The 22,793-nt window shown below is 42.1% G+C and overlaps 1 protein-coding gene across 2 annotated transcripts in view; it reads left to right on the top strand.

Annotated features, from left to right (window-relative positions):
- Positions 1-22,793, top strand: part of DPYSL3 (dihydropyrimidinase like 3) — a 149,908-nt gene that overhangs the window by 104,022 nt on the left and 23,093 nt on the right. For both annotated transcript variants that reach the window (XM_003404830.3, XM_010591597.2), the window contains exons 2-7: positions 5,053-5,141; positions 6,490-6,674; positions 11,159-11,323; positions 15,401-15,462; positions 16,381-16,461; positions 21,064-21,132. In XM_003404830.3, the coding sequence (XP_003404878.3) occupies positions 5,053-5,141; positions 6,490-6,674; positions 11,159-11,323; positions 15,401-15,462; positions 16,381-16,461; positions 21,064-21,132 (651 nt within the window). The remainder of the gene's footprint in view (positions 1-5,052; positions 5,142-6,489; positions 6,675-11,158; positions 11,324-15,400; positions 15,463-16,380; positions 16,462-21,063; positions 21,133-22,793) is intronic.

Here is a 22,793-nt window from a genome sequence, read left to right as displayed (position 1 = left end):
AATCTCTTATCTGAAATCCCACAGGCAGTTATTAGTGCTACAATTCAAACTCAGGTCTGTGTATCTCACTGCATTGCATATTTAATGGCAGAACCAGGACGAGAACGCTGATGTCCCTAGAGCCTCTTCAGTACCTTTTTCTGAATATCACATTGAGTCAACCAGACTGTCTGAGAAAGCCTGATCTTCTCTCTCTTTTTTTAAATGATGCTGCTTTGGGGAAGAAAAAATGAGGTTTCATCCATGTAGCCCATCCATTCTGATGTATCCTTAAGAATACAAGTGTTTGTAGGGAGCCAGATCTAATTGCTCAGAGAGGAATATATTTTGAATAAACGCCAGTGCCTTCAGCTGGACTTTAAAAGGATCCGGAATCCCTGCTGAGGGTCAGAGTCTGTGCTTTGAGATATGAATGCAGGTAAGAAAATATGAACCAGCTTAGATCTTGGAAGACTCGTTCTCCATTGTATAGTCTCCCTTTTTTTTCATAGGATGACAGTTTTTTGTTTTTTTCTTCTTGAGCTGCTGGAATGCCTTCAGAGCATAGAAGAGATGTGCCTCAAGTAGTGTGCTCAGGCTCACTTTATTGACTGGGAAGAAATCTGTGGAGGGCTCTGTTTTCTCTGGGAGGTATCTTCTCATTGCCTCAGGTAGACGGAGGTGGTAATTTAAGTTTTTTAAATTGAAGACCAGGGGAGGAAAACTAAAATGGGAACCAATGTCTTCCAGTAGGTTTGGGTTCAAGATTCTGTCCCTTCATTTCCTATTCTAGTTTGAATCAGAGCCATTCTTTTTTTATTATTGTTATTTGTTGTGCTTCAGGTGAAAGTTTAAAGCTCAAGTTAATTTCTGGAACCAACATTTATACACGTATTGTTATGTGACCCTAGTTGCAATCCTTACAATGTGACAACATACTCCCCCTTTCCACTCCCGGTTTCCTGTGTCCATTCAACCAGCTCCTATCCCTTTCTGTCTTCTCATCCCACCTACAGACAGGAGCTGCCCCGTTTAGTCTCATGTATCTACTTGAACTAAGAAGCACACTCCTCACAAGTATTTTATGTTTTATAGTCCAGTCTAATCTTTGTCTGAAGAGTTGGCTTCAAGAATAATTTTAGTTCTGCGTTACCAGAGAGCCTGGGGGCCATGTCTTCTGGGGTTCCTCTAGTCTCAGTCAGACCATTAAATCTGGTCTTTTTAAGTGAGTTTGAGTTCTGCACCACACTTTTCTCCTTCTCCAGGGACTCTGTGTTGTGTTCTCTGTCAGGGTAAGCTCCAAAACATTATTTTCACATCTCATACCAGCCCATGGCTACTTGGTAGCACAAAGCCATATTCACCAGTTGTATCTAATATCATTGAGGATGACTTTTAATCATAGATGTAGGGTGTATTCATTTTGTGGGTTTTTGACCCCAGCATGTGTTAATCTACAAGGCTGGTCCATGAATTCACAGACAAGCATTTTTTTTGTGTCCAGAGAGGCTTGGTTTTATGTGGTCTAGGTGTGGTCAGTAGTCATACCCCACATGCAGTATTCCTCAGTGCAAGCCTGAGATTTGCCTGTCAGACTCTTCTGTGTCCGTTGACTGGTTTGGCCAGGCTGCCCTTTAGAGCAGATTCCACATGCGTGGAAAGAGTTAAAGTTAATTAAATCATTTGGGGAGGACAAAGTAAAGACCCCTAGAGAAAGAATGTGTTTGAGCTCCATGAGTTTAGATTCTTTTTTTTTTTTTTTAATTTATTATTGTACTTTAGATGAAGGTTTATAGGACAAACTAGCTTGCATTAAACAACAAGTACACATATTGCTTTGTGACATTGGTTACCAACCTTATAACATGTCAACACTCTCCCTTCTCAACCTTCGGTTCCCTGTTACCAGTTTGCCTGTCCCCTCCTGCCTTCTAGTCCTTGCCCCTGGGCTGGTGTGCACCTTTAGTCTCGTTTTGTTTTATGGGCCTGTGTAATCTTTGGCTGAAGGGTAGACCTCAGGAGTGACTTCATTACTGAGCTAAAAGCATGTCCGGGGTTCATATTCTCGGGATTTCTCCAGTCTCTGCCAGGCCAGTAAGTCTGGTCTTTTTTTGTGTGAGTTAGAATTTTGTTCTGCATTTTTCTCCAGCTTTGTCCCGGACCTTCTATTGTGGTTCCTGTCAGAGCAGTCAGTGTGGTAGCCAGGCATCATCTAGTTGTACTGCACTAGTTTAGATTTGGTATATCTGCTCTGCACAATACATCAAATAATAACATTAATACTTATTTGCCCGTTGAGCAAGGATCTTGCTACTACTCCTTGCTCTGAATCCTGTGCAAGGCCTATAATTCATCTTTCGGCTCTGTTAAAAAAAGGTTCCTGATTATTGAGCCTGAGAGGGTTTATTTAATTACAATTTGAAAAGTTTCCAATAACACTATCTCAATGGTGTTAATTCCACTTGGATCAGCTCTTACTATCCCCCTGATGTACATAGGGCCTGAGATAGCTTTTGCCCCTTTCCTGACATTTGATGCTTGTTGAAGGAAGTGATAATCATACCAGTGGCTGAGGGCTGAATGTCCCTAGGCAAGAGGGGGCTCATATTTCATATCTGGTCTCAGTTCAGGCAGAAACTGGCCCCTGTCCAGAAACAAGTTTAGTTCAGCTATTTGCTGGGAAGATGAAGAACATTAGAAAGGCACTGAGTTTTGAGAAGGCACTTTTACTATTATTATTACTGTTTAACTCCTTTGGAGATACGTTGGTCACTCCGTAGACACGCAGAACAGTGAGAGTTCCATGGGACAGTGGTTCCTGGTGCTGGTCTGTTACGTGGTGCTGGGTGGCTGCATAAGAGACATCTACGGAGCATGTTGACAATACAGAGATGGTGGCCTAGAGCAGGGCCCGGAAATCTCTGTTTTCTAATGTGCGATAGTTTGGGAGCTTACCAATCTTTTTCATGTACTAATACTCATAACAAATGATGACATTTCTAGAGTACACTAGGTAATCTGGAGGGTATTTGGAATCCAAAATGAACCCAAAATTCAGAGTCTGAAGCAGCCAGCCAGGGACTCTTGCTGCCTTAGGCTCTGCCCAGCTACCGAGGACTGAGGACATTGCTGTCTTGGGCTCAGTCGGATACCAAAAGCTACTCATAAAATTTTGCAGTACTCCTTTCAGTAGAGTGCAATAGCCTTCATTTTTTTGCTTAAAAGTCCAATTTTCTAGCCACTTCACATAATTTTCTGACTCAGATAGTCTTTCCATCATGCTGATAAAACACAACCTCCTGTGTCCCACCTTCATCCATTCATTTGACCAATATTTGGGCTCCAGGAACTAAAGTAAAAAGACCATAGGACATGAGCTCCAAGACTAAAGGAGTTCACGGTCTGGTTGAGAGACAATTAGGCAACAAAGCAGCTATTGTAAAACAATAGAATTGTTGGAACTAAATGGCAGTGGGAGCAGGTGTGAACTTTGCTGGGGAAGTCAGGTAATGCGTCCTGGGGGAGAAGCCCTTGTAGTTGAGGCTTGAAGAAGGAGAGGATGGTTGTTGGATGCCGGGTGGACACATGAGAAGGCAGTGAGTACATCTTTGCAAGGGTTCGTGGCCAGAGAGCCTGATATGTGACAAGAACTACACATTTCGTGGTTTTACCCATTACCTTTATATTGATTCCAACTCATAGTGACCCTATAGGACAGAGTAGAACTGCCCCATAGGGTTTCCAAGGCTGTAAATCTTTACGAAAGCAGACTGCCACATCTTTCTCTCCAGGAGCAGCTGGTGTGTTTGAACCTGCAACCTTTCGGTTAGCAGCCATGCACCTTAACCACTGTGCCACTAGCGCTCTGTTTTTAGTTTTACCACTGTGTAAAATACGAGGCAGCATGTGATAGAAAGGAGGGTAGACGTGTCAACAGAGGCCAGGCCGTGAAGTGCTTGTTTGTCACATGTGGTGGGAGTGTGTATTCTGCCTCATTAGCACATCTTCCTTGCCACATACGTAGGTTTTTGTTTTGTTTTTTCTAAATACCTCATTGATCTGTATCTTTTTAAAATCCTCTCCCCTGACAGTATGACATGATGAAATTCCTCATTCTTATGCAATACCTCCAAAGCAGGAGAAACTAAGTGGTAGTTTTCTGTACCCCACCTGGAGCCCAACTTTAGCGTTCATTTTCTGGTCCTCTTCATACCTTTCATTTCTGAAGCCAGAAGTCAGCCTGTCTGGGGGCCTTCCCCATAAGACCTTTAATCTATTTGAAAGTTAGTGGTGTTGAACAGGGGGCGAAGAATCATCTTCCAAGGAATGATGATGATGGTTAGCCCTGAATATGAAGTCTTCCTGCCCTTAGCCCCGTCTAACTCAATGACCATTAATCCCCATAGTCAACATGGATGTGAAGAACGTCCGCCCTGGGTATACTGAGTATAATGAAGCAAATATAAATCCTACATAATTTCTCCATCGCGAGTTAACTACTATGGATGTTTTGTCTTATTTTCATCTAGTGGTTTTTCTCATACATTCCGCAACTTGGTGTGCAAGTGTGAATGCATGTATCAGCATTCTGGTTTTTAGCATAACATGATCTGAACATGTCCTCATGTCATTATAAATACTTTTAAAAGTCTGTTTCATTGTATGCGTGATCCTAAGTTCCATTTTTGAGAATCATCATTGAGTGCCAACAGAATACCAGATAGGGTTCTAGACACTGACATAAAAGTTACCCCACTTCAAATATGTAGTGGTTACTGAATCAGAAAAGATGATATGTGTCTCGCTTTCTCAAGTAGTTTTGTTTCCGAGAGGCTATGGTAGGTCACAGAAGCAAGAGAGGAACCTTCAGAATAATTTGAATGAGGTGCAAACAGGAAAGACTGAATCCCCAGGTACAACTAGTTCAAACATTGGGTGCCTTGAGCACACAAATGTGTTTAATAAATGTGTGCCTACTAGACCTCTAGAACAATGAATTAGCAAAACCTTGGTGGACCACTGTTCTCTGAAGTCCTGGCTGTGAAAATGACTCGTGTTTTCCTTCTTTTCTAGAGTGACCGTCTTCTTATCAAGGGAGGCAGAATCGTCAATGATGATCAATCCTTTTATGCTGATATTTACATGGAAGATGGCTTAATAAAGTACGTATACAGAGCCCTTCTCTTTATTTCTTGTACATCCTCTCTTCGTTAGAGGCTCAGAAAGAGGCCTCATTACTCTTTCCTATTAGAAATAGGATAAATGGAAGTACCAGGCAAGCTAACCAATATAAAACAATAATTTCTTCAAGATATAAACCATAATTTATTTTGTATTTTTTCTGTTACTAAAAAATACTACTATAGTTGGCTGTCTTTGGAGTTACCAAGTTCACTCATTTAGATATTTTCAGAGACGGAAAAAAATTTAGTGCCTTATACTCCTTTTCCATTTTGGAGACCACGGCAGGCATAACTAATTGATCACAGACCTTTCTGCACTGGAGCCTTGAATGCAGGCTTGGAGTCTGTCTTCATATGGTGCATCAGGCATTCACTACTAGAGTCGAATACACAAGATGAATCCTTTTTGCCATCTCTATTCGAATAGCCTGAAAGGCCACTTGCCAAGGATGTTATAGAAGGAATTTAGCCATCAGATGTGTGTGTTGGTGAGGGAAAAGTTTGGATAAACATGATCTTCATCCAGTCCTGAAATTTTGTATATATCCAACAACATTCTTAGCTCATAGAGCAGAAAAACAAATAATTTCCTTCAACTGTTACATAGTTGTTTGTCTGTGAATTAACATGCAGGGAATTTGTCCAAGGCACAGTGTCACATGCTATGGTAGATACAGTGGGCCCAATATCATCATCCTCCCTGCCCCCAAGGACTTTACAGTCTTTTGGGGGAGCTGAAATATCTATAAATACACAAAGAAGTTAACATTTCAGGTAATATCAAGTATTAAATTAGTAGAGTAGATGATAAGTGCTAAGAGATTCACAGGAGGGAGAGGGCTATATAGTAGGAAGTTGGCCATTAATTATAATAGCTGATGCTTATTGAGTTCTTATATGCCTGACAGTGTTCTTTGTGCTCAACAAGTATTAACGTATTCAGTCTACAAAACAACCCTTTGGAGGAGGTGTTCTTATTACCATATGTTTTGCAAGTGAAATAATTGAGGCATGGCAAGGTTAAGTTATTTGGCCAGAGACACCCAGCTAATAAATGATAGAGCCAAGCTTGTGAATCCAGATAGCCTGTAGCCAGAGCTCAGCCATGTTCTTAATTATTAGACCTGGCTGTCAGTAGAAACTTGACAAAGAAGGTGAGATTGGACTCCTCTGTACATATACCTACCTTTATTTGCTTCTAGATTGCCAAAATTCTGAATTATTTCAAAGATTATTTTGATCGATGTAAGTTGCAACGTTTAAAATCTTTACAATACTTTATCTTAGACGTTCTTTTAAACTGCCACTTGTTTTACTGCCTCACCAGGCAAATTGGAGACAATCTGATCGTCCCTGGAGGAGTGAAGACCATTGAAGCCAATGGGAAGATGGTGATCCCAGGAGGCATTGATGTCCACACTCACTTCCAGATGCCATATAAGGGGATGACCACAGTAGATGACTTCTTCCAAGGGACAAAGGCTGCCTTAGCAGGTGGCACCACCATGATCAGTAAGTCCACGGATTTTATACACGCCTGTTCCTAAGAACTGTGTGTTCAGTGTGTTAACCATAGTGCTTTCTGATGCTATCCTGTAAACCTGTTGCCATTGAGTCAATTCTGACTCATAATGGCCTTATAGGACAGAGTAGAGCTGGCCTATAGGCTTTCCAAGGTTGCAATCTTTTTTTTTTTTTTTTTAATTTCATTTATTTTGTTGTTGTTGTTGAGAATATACACAGCAAAACATACACCAGTTCAACAGTTTCTGCATATACCTTTTAGTGACACTGATTACATTCTTCCAGTTGTGCAAGCATTCTCACCTTCCTTTTCTGGGTTGTTCCTCTATCATTAACATAAATTTATTGCCCTCTAAGGTCCCTATCTAGTCTTTCAAGTTGCTGTTGTCACTTTGATCCCATATAGATAGTTTTTAAAAGAACATAATGCCAAAGGCAGATGTTTTTTTTTACTGGTTAAGCTATTATTTGATTTTAAGAAGACTTCAGGGGATATTTTTGGTTTAAAGTTTAAAGATGATCTCATGGCAATAGTTTCAGGGGTTCATCCAACCTTCATGACTCTAGGAAGCCTGGAGTCCATGAGAATTGAAATTCTGTTCTACATTTTCCCCCTTTTGATCAGTATTCTTCTATAGAATCTTTGATCAAAATGTTCAGCAGTTCTTCTGATGTGGCAAAGGAGGCAGTTGTTCATGGAAGCAATTAGCCACGCAATCCATATCCTCCTATTTCCGATTCACCTTCTTCCTCTTTTGCTCCAGCTGAATAGATACTAATTGTTGTGCCTTGGATGACCGCTTGCAAGCTTTTAAGACCCCAGGCACTCCAAAAAAAGTAGGAGGTAGAACAGAAACACTAAACATATTATTAGGCCAATCAACTAGAATGTCCCATGAAAGGAGACCTGGTGGCACAGTGCTTCAGTGTTCTGCTGTTAACCGAAAGGTCTGAGGCCTGAACTCACCAGCTGCACCACGGGAGAAAGATGTGGCAGTCTGTTTCTGTAAAGATTTACAACCTTGGAAACCCTATGGGACAGTTCTACTTTGTCCTCTAGGGTCGCTATGAATTGGAATCAACTTGATGGCAATGGCTTTGGGTTTTTTGATCCCATGAATCCATGACCCTAAACCTCCAAACCAAGAAACCAAATCCCATGAGGTTTTTGGTTGTACATAAGCAGCCTCAGCAGCTACTCTTTTTTGTTTATTTGTTTTGTCATTGTAAATATATCCATCACACAAGGCTGTAATCTTTATTGAAGCAGACTCTCACATCTTTTTCCCAAGGAATGCCTGGTGGGTTCGAACCTCTGACCATTTGGTTAGTAGCTGAGTGCTTAACCATTGCACCACCAGGGTGCCTTATGATAACCTGTATACTTCCCTAATTTCAGCTCTCTAGACGTTCTGCCTGATGGGCCTGAGAAAAGGTGCTGTTGTTGTTAATTGCCGTTGAGTTGGCTCTGACTTTTGATGACTGTTTATACAGCATATCAAAGGCTCACCCAGTTCTGTGCCATCCTTATGATCGTTGGCATATTTGAGTCCATCGTTGCAGCCATTGTGTATGGCCTTTGTGTGATACCTTCCAACTTAGGGGGCTCATCTTCCAGCACTATATTGGACAATATTCTGTTGTGATCCATAATGTTTTCACTGGCTAATATTCATAAGCAGATCTTTCTTGTTAGTATGTCTTAGTCTGGAATCTTCTCTGAAACCTGTCCCATCGGGTGACCTTTCTGGTATTTAAATACTGGTGGCATAACTTTCAGCATCATAGCAACATGCAAGCCACCACGGTATGACAAATTGACAGACGATTGATGGAGAAGAAAAGGTAGTTATGAGGAAGTGCACAGCTCACTACAGATGCAGAGAGGAGATTCATGGAGCTTCTGGCCATGAGAGCAGCAGCCCTCTCTTGTCTGCCTCAGCAACAGGGAGCTGACTTCTGCAGTGGGTGGGGGGTCAGAATTATTACCTCTGGGCCAATCACTGGAAAAGTGGACTCAGAAAGTGTGAAGACCAGGCAAAAAGTTATACCAGAACTGCCAGCTTATGTCCTGGGGAGGAGAGGGCAGAGAGCACTGGCATAGCAGCATGAACAAGGCTAGGAAGCTTCCCTGAGAGAATGATGATTGAGACTTGTGCTTCTTGGAAAATTAGTGGGCTTCATTGGCACATTGGCATTCAGTGCTATCTGATCTGCACTGTCTTTTGACTAATTCATGTCTTTAAGATTAGGCAAGCTGTGGTGATGATTTTTCCTTTTTTTTTCACTGATAGCTTTTGGAATTCCAAAAAACCTAGGGAGTTGCATAGCATTGGAATATTGGACAGATAGCATTCCAGGGCAGACCTCCCTGTCCCAGAGGAATCCCGATGAATTGGGTCCTATTCCAGCCACGGCCCCAAACTTGGGCAGCCAGAGCCTTGTTTATTTTAACACCGTAAACATTCACCCAAGAGCAAGAACAGCCTGAGCTGTAGAACTATTTACTGTCTAACTTTCTTTAGACTGGAACACAAGAGGGGTCAGCCTCAGCTAGCTGGGTGCGGAAGCCCAGGAAAATTGCATCAAGGCCATAAAAGGTGCAATTCAGTGAGACCACAGCTTTTCTCCAGCTGAGGAGAGGAAGCCAGCTGACTTCTCAGCAGCTGCCTGCCCACGAAAGCCTTGGTGTGGTTCCAGACATTTGTAATGTAGCTCCATGCATTTGCTTTCCGATAAGTGCACTTACGCGGCCTTTGATAGAAGACTGAGGAAGTGAGTGATCTTGACTTGGCTTTCTACCATCTGGGGGAGGAGTTGGATCTGCTCTACATCCTTAAGATGGGTATTAGCTGCTTGGTCTTCTGCGTTAGGGAAGGGGCCAGAGGAAAATCAAAGTTCTAGGGGATAAGAGAACAAAACATGAAAAGAACCACAGATGTATGCATCTCCTCCATAGACAATTCAGAAATCCTACATGCACACATTTAAAAAAAAAAAAAACAACCCACTGCCATCAAGTTGATTCTGACTCATAGTGATCCTATAGGACAGAGTAGAACTGCCCTATAGAGTTTCCAAGAAACAGCTGATGGATTCGAACTGCTGGCCTTTTGATTAGCAGCTGTAGCTCTTAACTACTGCATCACCAGGGCTCTAGATACACATGTACGCACACAAAAGAATGAAAGAAAAGAAAATCCATAATCTCACAACAGTGGTAAAGTTTTGCTGTATATTCCATGCATATTTTTTTCCTATTAACGAAAATGAAATCGTAACATGTCCTATAATTCAACCTGCCATTTTCTCTAAATAATACATCACAGATATCTTTCCATTCCTTTAGTTTGATTCTATCCCAGCGTTTTGAATGGATGCCTGATGATGCATTTTATGAAGGTATCATGATTTATGTATTTAACCGATCTCCGTGCATTGTGAAATACTTCATGGCCGGTTTTTCACTGACATGATAATGCAGTAGCAAACATCCTGAGAGCCCAAATGTTGCATACAGCCATATTTATTTCCTTAGGAATAATTCATAGGCATAGAAGCACTGAGTAAGCATTATGACAGATATCAAGATCTTTGATATCTATTTCAAAATTATGCTCCAGCAAGGCTGTACCAATTGATACTCTCCCCTAGTTGCCCAGGGGAACATACAAGAGTATAATTTTTGCTGTATGCCCACCAACTGTGAGTATTTATTATTTTTTTGAAAAGTTATCCATGGTTGCAGGTACTGAAAGGGTAGGTTTAGGCCTCAAAGAAACCGGATTCTAGACAAAAAAAAATTTACATGGAAATAGGACCTATGGATTTGGTGTCAGGTTTACTTTTTCTATTGCAAAAAGGACCAGGATGCAAAACTCTTGAGCCCCAACATAATCTTAAAACCCCTCCTTTCACTGGGGCAGTTCTACTCTGTCCTATAGGATCGCTATGAGTCGGAATCGACTCGATGGCACTGGTTTTTGGGTTTCACTTTAAGAAGAGAGCCTGGCTTCAAGAAAACCTTATGAGGCAGTTCTACTTTGTCATGGGGTCCCTATCAGTCAGAATTGGCTTGATGGGCATTGAACAGCATGGCACAGAGTAGGCACTCATTGATAGCTAAACTTCATCGAACACTTACTATGTGCCAGGCATCAAGTGAAGCACTTTTAAAGCATTTTCCTGTTTAATCATGTAACAAATCTCGAAAGAAGGCACTATTACATACCTCCCCACTCCCCACTCAGTAGCCATTTTAAGGATGAGAAAGCTGAGCTTTAGAGAAGCGAGTAGTTTGCCCAGAATCACTTAGCTAAGTGGCATTTAAGTCTTCAGCAACCTTGAAACCATCAGGGAGCACTTTCTAAGGTCAATCCTGTGCTCAGGGAGTGGAGATTCTCCAGCCATAGCTGAACAAGCAGGAGCAGGCCTGTGCCAGTGGGTCTCCCATCTGTTGCCTCTGTCTTCAGTTGACCATGTAGTGCCGGAACCTGAGTCCAGCCTGACGGAGGCCTATGAGAAGTGGCGAGAGTGGGCCGATGGGAAGAGCTGCTGTGACTACGCCCTGCATGTGGACATCACCCACTGGAACGACAGTGTCAAGCAGGAAGTGCAGAGTCTCATCAAGGACAAAGGTGAGCCTGAGCATACCCCCTGCACTTCTCCTTTGGCTTCTCCTATGGCTTCCCCTCCCATACCATCCACCCATTTGAGTCACTTCCCCTGCTTGGGGCCAAGAACCTAGAGCATGAGCTTGGGTGGGTACCACCATGTTCTAGGCACTTGATTTTTATGTATGTGATCTTACTCCTCATAGCACCTGCATGAGAGAGGAGTTGTTATACCTTCCTTGTAGATAGAGAAAGTAAGGCTTAAAATAACTAGCCCAAGATTAGAGTTAGTAAGCAACAGATCTATCCAAAGTCTGTGCTCTTCACTTCCATGCAATACACTGCCCATTTTACAGAGGAAGAAACTGAGGTTAGGAGAGGTTCTCTTAACTGACATGAGGTAACATGCTGGTAAACATGAGATTAAGGATTTTAAACCCTCCTATTTTTTTTTACTCCGAAGATCAAACAGTTACTCTTATATAACAATTGTACCCTCAGAAAAGACTAAGACATTTCTGGGAGCAAGGATTTTGTTGACACTAAGGCTAGGAGCTTGGGGCCTAAAAACAAGTTCAGGTATGTGTGTGTGTACCCTTTTAGTGAGTATGTGGTTTAGGTTCTGTCTTAGTTATTTAGCGCTACTGTTACAGAAATACAAGTGGATGGCTTTAACAAACAAGTTTATTCTCTCACAGTTTAGGAAGCTAGAAGTCTGAATTCAGGGCACCAGCTCCAGGAGAAGGCTTTCTCTCTCTGTAGGCTCTAGGGCAGGGTCCTTGTTATCAATCTTCTCTTGGTCTAGGAACTTCTCAGTGCAGGGTCCCCAGGTCCAAAGGATGCGCTCTGCTTCTGGTGCTGCTTTCTTGGTGGTATGAAGTCCCTCTCCTCTCCACTCACTTCTCTCTTTTATATCTCGAAAGAGATTGACTCAAGGTATAACCTAATCCTTTAGTTTGAGTCCTGCCCCCTTAACATAACTGCCTGTAATCCTGCTTCGTTAACATCACAGAGGTTAGTATTTATAGCACATCAATAATCACATCAGATCACAAAATGATAGACAACTATGCAATACTGGGAGTCATGGCTTAGCCTAGTTGACATACATTTTTGGGGGACACAATTCAATCCATAACAGGTTCCCATTATTTTCTTAGATTCTTCTGCTGTCTAATTCTTTCTACTTTTTGATCAACAGATATTTTACTGTTTACTCCCTCCCACATACATGCAATATGCTCAGCATTGTAAGGTGGCCTAGGGGATATATCAAAATATAAGCCATGGCCTCTGCTGAACATCCAAGCAAAGGAAGCAGTCCAGTGAAGAACAAACAAATAAATATGTAAGACTCAGGAACTATTATCAAATAAGTAGTCTAGATGTAAATGTTAGGAGTTCAGTGGAGGAGAGGAGTTTGCTCTGAGTTGAAGGGATAAGGAACATCTCTTAGAAGATGAGATTCCCTTTCCATCCCTTCCTTACCCCACGAGCCCTGAGTAGGTAGTCCTCTTGGAGAAGCATCCTTCATGATTCAGAATGTGAGATGAGCCTCTTCCCTTCTTTCTTGAGTCTCCTTTTGCACCAGGCATCTCAACTGGGGTAGAGACCTAAATGACTTCAACACCCATTTCCCTGCCAAGAGGCCTGGGTCATTCCATGGATAACATAGAGGCTTGTGGGAAGGGTAGTGCTGAGAAAACTGCCCAGAGTTGAACCACTCTGGGTAGGGAAGTTCTCAAATTACAACCCACTTTCGGTCTGGAACACTGTAGGCTGAGATGGCCTTCATGGTTGGAGACCAAAATTGTCTTCTTTTCCCCCAAATGACCCTCTGTTCACCATTCCTACCTATTTTTGTAAATCAATGTATTAATCAGTTTGAGTCTAAATGAAATAGCTCTTTCTGTATAAATCTTAAAAAGAAGGTGACTGTTAACTTGACTCCAACTCATGGTGACCCCATGTGTGTCAGAGTGGAACTGTACTCCATTGGGCTGTTTTGTTTTTTAAAATAATTTATTTTATTTTGTTGTTGCTGTTGAGAATATACACAGTAAAATATAAACCAATTTGACAGTCTTTACACGTACAATTCAGTGACATCGATTATATCCTTCAAGCTGTGCAACCATTCTCGCCCTCCTTTTCTGAGTTGTTCCTCCCCCAGTAACATAAACTTAGGCCCCCTAAGGTTCTTATCTAATTTTTCCAGTTGCTATTGTTATTTTGATCCCATACAGATAGTTCTTAAAAGAACATAATGCTCAAGGCAGATATTCTTTACTAGTTAAGCTAAACTATTGTTTGGTTTTAAGAAGAATTTAGGGGATATTTTTGGTTTAAGGTTTAAAGATTATCTCAGGGCAGCAGCTTCAGGGGTTCATCTAGCCTGCATGGCTCCAGAAAGAGTCCATGAGAATTTGAAATTCTGCTTTGCATTATTCCCCTTTTGATCAAGAATCTTTGATCAAAATGTTCAGTAATGGTAGCTGGGTGCCATCCAGTTCTTCTGACAGCCATCCAAGGTACAATTAGTCTGTATTCACCTGGAACCCAGAGTTAGAAGCAGAGTTAGGAATAGAGGGAGAAAATGCAATGTGTGGCTAATTACCTCCATGAACAGCTGCCTCCATAGTGTTTTAATGGCTCATTTTTCAGAATTAAATCTCTAGGCCTTTCTTCCAAGGCATCTTTGGGTGCACCCAAGTTGCCAGCCTTTTGGTTAGCAGTTGAGCTTGTTAACTGTTGGCACTATCAAGGCCTTCTTATAACCCTTAACCTGTTGCAGTTGAGTCGATTCCAACTCATAGTGACCCTACAGGATAGAGTAGAACTGCCTCATAGAGTTTCCAAGGAGCGCCTGGCGGATTTGAACTGCCAACTTTTAGGTTAGCAGCCATAGCACTTAAACACTATACCACCAGGGTTTCCCTTATAACCCTTAGGACTTAGATATTTAGACCTCAATTGAAACTTGCCTTCTGTGTTAGTTATCTAGTGATGCTATGAGAGAAATACCACAAGTGGGTGGCTTTAATAAACAGAAATTTATTTTGTAAGTTAGGAGGCTAGAAGTCCAAATTCAGGGCACTGGCTCTAGGAGAAGCCTTTCTCTTTCTGTCAGCTCTGGAGGAAGGTCCTTGTCTCTTCTGAGCTTCTGGTCCTTGGTCATCTTCATGTGTCTTGGCATCTGTCTTCCCTCATCTCTGCTCTTTTGCTGCTTGCTTAATCTGCTTTTGTCTCAAAAAAAGATTGATTTAAGACAGACCCTACACTAATACTGCCTCAATAACATAACAAAAATTCATTCCAAAATGGGATTATAACCACAGGTATAGAGGTTAAGATTTGCAGCACATATTTTGGGGAGACACAATTCAGTCCATAACACCTTCTGTCCATTATCTCTGTTAGCTCTCCAAGGGCAAGGTCTATCTTAGTTCTCCTCTCAGATCTAATACCCTGTACAGGCCTAGTGTATAGCAGACATTCATTAAATAGTGACATAAACCAATCCCCAGGAGATCCATTAATGGAGACCAAATATGTGCCAGGCCTGATGACAAGACCTCTGTATGCTTTGTTTCAATCAATGTTCACAACCACCTTATGAAGTAGGGTATTATTATTGTTCCCATTTTATAGATGAGGAAACCAAGTCTCAGAGAGGCTAAATAGTCCAAGCTCGCTGAGCTAGTATGTGGTGGATTCCAGGTGGTGTAACCCCAATGTATGAACACAGCTGCTATACTACAGTGATTCTTTATGATAAATATTGCCTCGAAAGATATCAAAACATATCTGCCCTCTACTGGAGAATGCTTGAGGGGGAGAGGTGAGGAAGAGGTGTGGAAGCAGATACCGTTTGGTTATGACATCACTTAGGAATTGTTGATTTTATGGGGTGGGGAGGGAGGAACTGGACACACAGAAAATGCTTTCGAAGAATGTGAAGAAAGCTATCTGCTTTGCATTGGACAGGAACCTTTATTATAATTTGTCTCATGGGTGATAGAGAGAAGTGGGTGCAAAGAGTGGTGACTGGTCGTGATAATACTTTCTCTTGTTTCCCCGTACCTCTCCTCTCTCTTACAGGGGTTAACTCCTTCATGGTTTACATGGCCTATAAGGATTTGTATCAAGTGTCCAACACAGAGGTAACAGCCCATTTGCTGTGTGGTTTGGGTAGCGGGGTGGGTTTTCTGTTTTTGCTGATGACCTTGGCTTTTCACATGAGTCACTGTGGTCACTGTGGGAGATTCCTGGGCCAGAGTGCTTATGGAAGCCCTTGCAGTCCATGCTACTTTTTAAATAAAGTTACCGGCAGGTGGCCTATGGCCAGATAGAAAGGGAGCTAGAATTCCCACTGGCCACATCTTCCTCAACAGTGTAAGAGGAAGAGCATGCCTGAGTCTCTACGTCCCAAATAAACTCCAAACCCCTTATAAGCTCAGTGAAAGCGTGAGGTTGTCATCCTCGCAGGATTAAAGAGGGACTTTTCTGCTATTTGGGGTAATAATAGTATCAACTTGCCTCGGACTCTTCTAAGAAATTTGGGATGGGATTGTTCTAGATAAATCTCAAGTTTTCATAGGATTCACAAGAAATTCATTACCATACCTGCTAGTTAGGAGGTGAAGGTAGGTTTATCCTGAGAGGTTAAGAAGCAAGGTTTTCAGCTTTTGTGTCAGCTGCTGACCAGGAGGTAGTAGCTTTCAGGAGCACTTGTTGAGAAGGATTCTGAAGCTCGATCTCAGCTCAGTGGGAAATAATTGCATTAAAAATGTTTGCCAGAGACAGAGTACAGGGGTTGGTGAAAAGACGCTTTCTATATGTTTGCCCCGTCTGCCTCTAGAGACTCAAGGTTCTTTACAAAGACAGAGTTTTCTGGAGTTCCATTAGACTAGCACTCCTTTTGGTCATGCTTATTTTAGTCTGTATTTCCTCCCTAGGCACTTTCCTTAGCTCATCCCACTATTTTTTAGCTTTGGATTTTGTCATCAGCACTTTTATTAGATTGTTAAAAGCACCAGTGACTTGTGAATCACAATGTCAAACGCTCATTTCTATTTCAGCTGTATGAGATCTTCAGCTGCCTGGGAGAGCTGGGGGCCATTGCCCAAGTTCACGCTGAAAATGGGGATATCATTGCCCAGGTAACACTGTGCAGCTCCTTGCAATGTGCTTTCTACATGGGCTTTCCTCATGTCTTCAGTGCTGCTTGAGCTCTCAATGTGTGCAAGAGACCATCAAAAGTGCCCTGGCACAGCTCAGGGCAGAACATGCCCTAAAGAACCTCTCAGTCTAGGAGGGGAAATGTAGATAAGCAAGGGAGACAGTAGAAGATGCTGTAAAATAGAAAGAGATCTGGCCACTCTGGGGAATCAGAAAAGATGTCCTGGAAGGAGATTTTCAAATTGGACCATTCAGTGGGAGAGCATTGCTATCTGACAGTCTCTGTCCTAAAGAAAAACTCTCAGGCATTATGACTCTGAAACCATAAATCTGATCCAGGTGTGCAGAACTCACTGCCTTAGATAATAAAAAATGTAGGTCTTGTGGGGATCAGACGTCCCACTGGTTTCCTAGAAGTTATATTGAGAAACTTGAGGAAAGAGTGATGAAATTGAGGGCCCCAAAGCCCAGATCGATCATTTGCAAGGAAGCAGGAAGCAATATTCTCTTCTCCATCTCCTGGGCTGCCTAATGGGATAGATGTACAGATGTGTCTTGGGAAAGGCTTTGTTTATCTCAGAAACATTCAGGATTGGCCTCTGCTAAGAGAAGGCAGCCAGAAAAAAAGAGTGGGCTCTCTCAGTCCATTTGATAACATTAACAGCAAGAAACCATTATTCATTCTTTCAAAGAGTATTGCCTGAGCACTTTAGACCAGGCACTCTGCTTTAGAGGTGAGCCAAAACAGATGCGTTCCATATCTCACAAATGCTTGGGTTGTACTTTCCTTTTAGACGTTGTCCAGGATTTGGTGAATTCGGTTGACGGGGATGTGAGAACAACGTTTAGGCTGACCTAAATCTCAGAACCTTTAGCTCCTAACAGTGGTAGCATTTTTTTCTTTAATTACTGTAAATATATATAACACAACATTTGCCAATTTAACATTTTTGACATGTTGAATTTACAACAGTTACATTATTAATCCTATTGTATGACCATCACCAATATCCATTGTCTAAATTTTCATTACCCTTCCTGGTAACCACTAATATGACTTCTATACATTTGCCTATTCTAGGTATTTTATATGAGTGAGATCATACGATATTTGCCCTTTTGTGATTGACCTACCTCACTCAACATAATGTTTTCAAAGTTCATCCATGTTGTATATGGACTTCATTTCTCCTTATTGCTCAGTAGTGTTCCATTGTTTATTCATTCATCTGTTGATGGACATTTAGGCTGTTTCCACCTTTTGACTATTATCAGTAGTGCTGCAATGAACAATGGTGTCTAATAGCAGTAGTAATAGGTGCACAATTACTGTTACCTGCTAGGTACTGGTAAGTGCTCCAGTAGGTTCTCACTTAAGCTTCCCCAACTCTAAAGATGCCTATTATCCTCCCTATTATACAGATGAGAACACTGAGGCTCAGAATGATTAGATGACCGGTCCAGAGCACACAACCAGTAACTGGTAGAGCCAAATCTTAGCCCCTAAGGTGATGTGTAGTGGGCAGAGATGGTACATCTGTGGCCCCTTGCACCAGCCGCTCAGACAAAGTCCTCCCAGCAGTGCAGGGCTCCAGACTCTGAACATTGTCCTGCTGGTGGAAGATGAGAGCTACGTGTGCATTTTCCTCTCTCTTATGACCAGGGAAATTCATTAGCCAGGCTCCTGACAGCACATTCCCCCACATCCCCCAGGCGCCCAGGATAATGAAATCACTTTCCAGAGAGGGTCCAGAGTTCTTGCTCCTATGGGAGGCATCCCAGCAATGTTAAGGCTGTCACTCCTCTTCCTTCTCCAAGTTTTCAACGCAGCAGCCAAAGGTCCCTGCCCGCCCCCCAGCCATCATAGACAGTGTGCTTCCTGCTTTTCATTCTAGACTCCCTGGAGGCAAATGGGCTCCAACATAAGGTCCCTTTTCCCAGCTCCTCTTCCTCTTGTGGCTCTGTAAGCACAGAGCATCTCTGATGTCCCCATTCCCTACCTCGGGAAGATCTGGTCTCAGTCAGGAAAAGAATAAGAGCATTTTTCCATTTGGATGAGTTTCTTGTGTGTGTTTATTAAATTCATCTTGAGCTGAAAGATTTTATCACGTCTAAATGAAGGCAGCTGCCGTACTCAGAATACCTTGCTGCTTGTATGCCAAAGGGACTAAAGAGCGAGAAGAATCTTTTCCTTTGGGGTTCAAACAAGGACGACTTTTAAGAATTTCAAGGTGACAGGACAATCTGAGAGCACAGTGTCTTTAAATATTTATTGGGCCCTATTATGTGCCAAGACTTGGAGAGCAAAGATGAAAAAGACACAGTCCCTTTCATTACGGAGCCAGCTGCGATTGTGTCGAGACTCACACCGTGATGTGACTGTAGCTGCTGTCTGTGCCTCAGCTGCCCCCTGCTCCTCTGCCCGTGCAAGGAGGACTTCCCAATATGACAGTGCGTCAGAATCTTTAAGCAGAATATAAAGCTTAAAGAGAGATCCCTGTGTTTTTTCTTCCCCCCCTGCCAATTTCAGAGATTTTCATTCATAGGCAAGTAGTAGAGTTCAGACAAGGAGCCCAGTGGTTAAGCACTTGGCTGCTAACCCAAAGGTTGGTGGTTCAAACCCACCAGCTGCTGTGTAGGAGAAAAGACCTGGTGATCTGCTCCCGAAAGGATTACAGTCTAGGAAACTCTATGGAGCAGTTTTACTCTGTCCTGTAGAGTCACCATGAGTCGGAATTGACTAGACAGCACATAACAATAACAGAGTTCGGGCGACTGTATTTTGAAAGCTTTCCCCCCACACTTTCCACCCCATGATCTGAAAGTGCTTAGAAACCACTGCTCCAGCTGGCCTCATCCTGTGTGAGCTCTCTTGCCCTGGCACTTTTAAATAAGGTAGAAGTGAGAGTATCACAGAAGGCTGAAGATGCTTTAGTTGGAGACCTTAACCCTTATGTGACATCAGGAGGCAATTCAGAGAGGAAACTTATCAGAGTTTGGAAGAAATTTTATTCAGTCCAAGTTTCCATAAATGAGAACAAAAACCAACCAAACCCATTGCCATTGAATTGATTCCAACTCATGGTAACCCCATGTGTAACAGAGTAGAACTTCTTCATAGGATTTTCTTGGCTGTAATCTTTGTGGTCACAGATTGCCAGGCCTTTCTTCCTTGATGCGGCTGGATTTGAATCACCAACCTTGTGGGTAGTAGTCAATTGCAAACCGTTTGTGCCACTTAGAGACAGCAAGGATTAAAAGTGGAGGGGTTACCATTTTACTTCTTATGATTATAGTATGTGCATTTTCTTCCTACTCTCTTTTACAATAATTTGTTATTAAAAAAAAAGTTCTTCTTTTCCAGGTGGAAGAAATTATTTCCTTTGTAAATAGCTCATAGTTTCAAAGTGAAACAAGGCTTAATTGAGTTCATCCTCGCTCCTTCATCTCCTGTATCACCAGCATACACCCAGGCCACTGGGTCACCTTGCTGGTACAGAGGGACACTTGAATTGGCTCTAGTAATTGGAGAGTGAATGCCAGCAAAGCCGCAGATATGGTGGTTTAGGACTTCTGCCAGCTGCAATTAGTCCATGTGTGTGTTCACTGCCTAGTCACCTACTTCTTCCTGAAAGCTGGCCAGAACTCTTAGGAATTTAACCATCAGGCATAAGGGTCAGTTATTCTGTCATGTCTACAACTTGGTTAACTAGAATTTGACTGAAAGACTAACTCAGATGTGCTGTTTAGAGGCATTATTTTGTCCGGCTAAATTCTGAATCCATTCATTCAAGCCAAAGGGTTAAAGTTTGAGGGGCTTATTAAAATACAGACTCCTAGGATTTAACCCCATGAAAAAAATTTTTTATTTTTATTCTGATTTGGTAGTCCTGGATGGGGCCAGAAATCTGCATTTCTTTAATAACAACCCAGGTAATTCAGATGTACGTGGTAGATGGACCATACTTTGGGAAACAGAGCACTAAACTGTAAGCTCCACGAGGTCAGGGACCACATGACATTCAAGTACTTAAGGCAGAGCCAAGCAGAAGCAGATACTGAATATGTTTTGTTGGATGCATGGACTTTGAAATCAGAAATGCATAAACAAATTCACTTTTGGAGGTAGGTAGGCCTGAAAGAGATGACGAACAAGTGAGATGGTGTGACTTTTGATAGGTATTGTAGAGAAAAAATTGATACTCTAACAGACTCTTTTATTAAAAGCAAAAAAAAAAAACAAACCGAATCCATTGCTGTTGAATTGATTCCGACTCATAGCGACCCTATAGGACAGAGTAGACTTGCCTGTAGAGTTTCTAAGGAGTGGCTGGTGGATTCCAACTGCCAACCTTTTTGGTTAGCAGCTGAGCTCTTAACAACTGTGCCACCAGGGCTCAAGCTACCCCTAAATGTCTTTTCTCTTTTTAATAAAAATTCCACCCTATTTTGCAATTTTTTCAACATAACACATCTTATTCTTTTTTTCCCCTGAACACATCTTTAGAGCAGAACATACTGCCTAGCTTTTCCAAGTCTCAACTGAGCTCATTTTAAAACTATCTATTCTTTTATCATTCTAGGAACAAACCCGCATGTTGGAAATGGGGATAACTGGCCCAGAAGGCCATGTTCTGAGCAGACCAGAGGAGGTAAGTTGCAGGGCGTTGGAGGGGTTAGGCGGGGGAGAGAACAGTAGCAGTGAAAGCTCTTTTCTTTACCAGCATCTGCCAAAAGCCTTCTGTTATCATAGTCCCAGCAGTCTCTACAGCTCATGTTTATATTATGAGTGTTTTCATCCCTGGGCACATACACACCCAAAGTACAAATAAACATGGCTGAAAAGTGGCGAGAATCTGAATACCACACAGCTGTATTGGGGCATTTCTTTCAGAAACCACTTCTGGTTTTTTTTTTTTTTTTTTTTTAATTGTGCTCTAAGTAGAAGTTTCGACTCAACGGCACTGGGTTTTTTTTTAAGTGGAAGTTTATAATTCCAGTCAGTTTCTCATACAAAAACTTATACACATATTGTTATATGACCCTAGTTACTCTCCCTGCAATGTGACAGCACACTCCTTCTCTCCACTCTGTATTTCCTGTGTCCATTCAACCAGCTCCTGTCCCCCTCTGCCTTCTCATTTCACTTCCAAACAGGAGCTGCCCACATAGTCTCGTGTCTACTTGAGCTAAGAAGCATACTCCTCACCAGTATCATTTCATGTCTTACTGACATTTCATGTCTTAATCTTTGTCTGAAGAGTTGGCTTTGGCAATGGTTTTAGTTTTGGGCTGACAGAGAGTCCGGGGGCCATGACCTCCGGGGTCCCTCCAGTCTCAGACAGACCATTAAGTCTGGTCTTTTTACTAGAACTTGAATTCTGCATCCCACTTTTTTCCTGCTCTGTCAGGGATTCTTTGTTGGAAACTACTTCCGACTGACTCTAGCTCAGAGGCCCTGAAGAAATTAGAAAGGAATGCAAGGGAATTGCTTACTTCTGACCCCAACCCCTCTAAAGATAACAGAACATAGAGTGTACTCCACAATTATTCAGTAGGAGTGAGGCATTTCTAATCCCTTTACTAATCAGTGTGGATGGAAGCATTTTCACTTACTCCCTTATTCCACATTACATTGGAGTGAGTCCTGCAAAATATTGGCCGTGTGGATAGGAGGTTGAAAGGATTTTCCATAGGCGCCATACCCATCCATTGGTGTGAGATGATGATTACGTCCCGGTATGGGCGTTTTCCATGTATAAAATGATGATGTGTGTCTGTGCTTAGCAGCTAAAGAGAGAATAAAAGGTAACAAGCATCTGATTCTGTGTCTCTGGGAAGTCAGGAACTTGAGCTGCTGGCGTAGGGCATAGCGCTGGGAATTGATGTTCCATATGGCAGACAGCAAATTGGCTTTGGGAGACTAGCCTGGGTCTGGCACCTGGAGCAAATTCAAAGCCCTCCTTGTTCCTGTCCCTGTCCTGTCATTCCAAGGTCCAAATTCTACAACAGGTAGAAGAAGCCAGAACCAGAAATGACTGCATTCCCGTTACCCATCTCATGATGTTTCTAAGGGTCTTTTAAAAATTAAAATGTAACACACATAGAAACAAGTCTGCGTTATCATAAAGGTGCAGTGAATTTTCACAAACTGAATATACTTGTCTAACTAGCACCCAGTTTGAGAAACATTATCAGCATCCTGGAAACTTCTTTGTATCCAGTGATATTTTTGATGGACATTTAAAACAATTTATAATTTTGTAATTGGGATAATAGCCACACACAGCATTCCTGAAAAGTCTGTCTGTAA

Source organism: Loxodonta africana, chromosome 2, assembly GCF_030014295.1.
Source record: "Loxodonta africana isolate mLoxAfr1 chromosome 2, mLoxAfr1.hap2, whole genome shotgun sequence".
Taxonomy (NCBI): Eukaryota; Metazoa; Chordata; class Mammalia; order Proboscidea; family Elephantidae; genus Loxodonta; species Loxodonta africana.
This window is presented reverse-complemented; position numbering and strand designations above follow the sequence as displayed.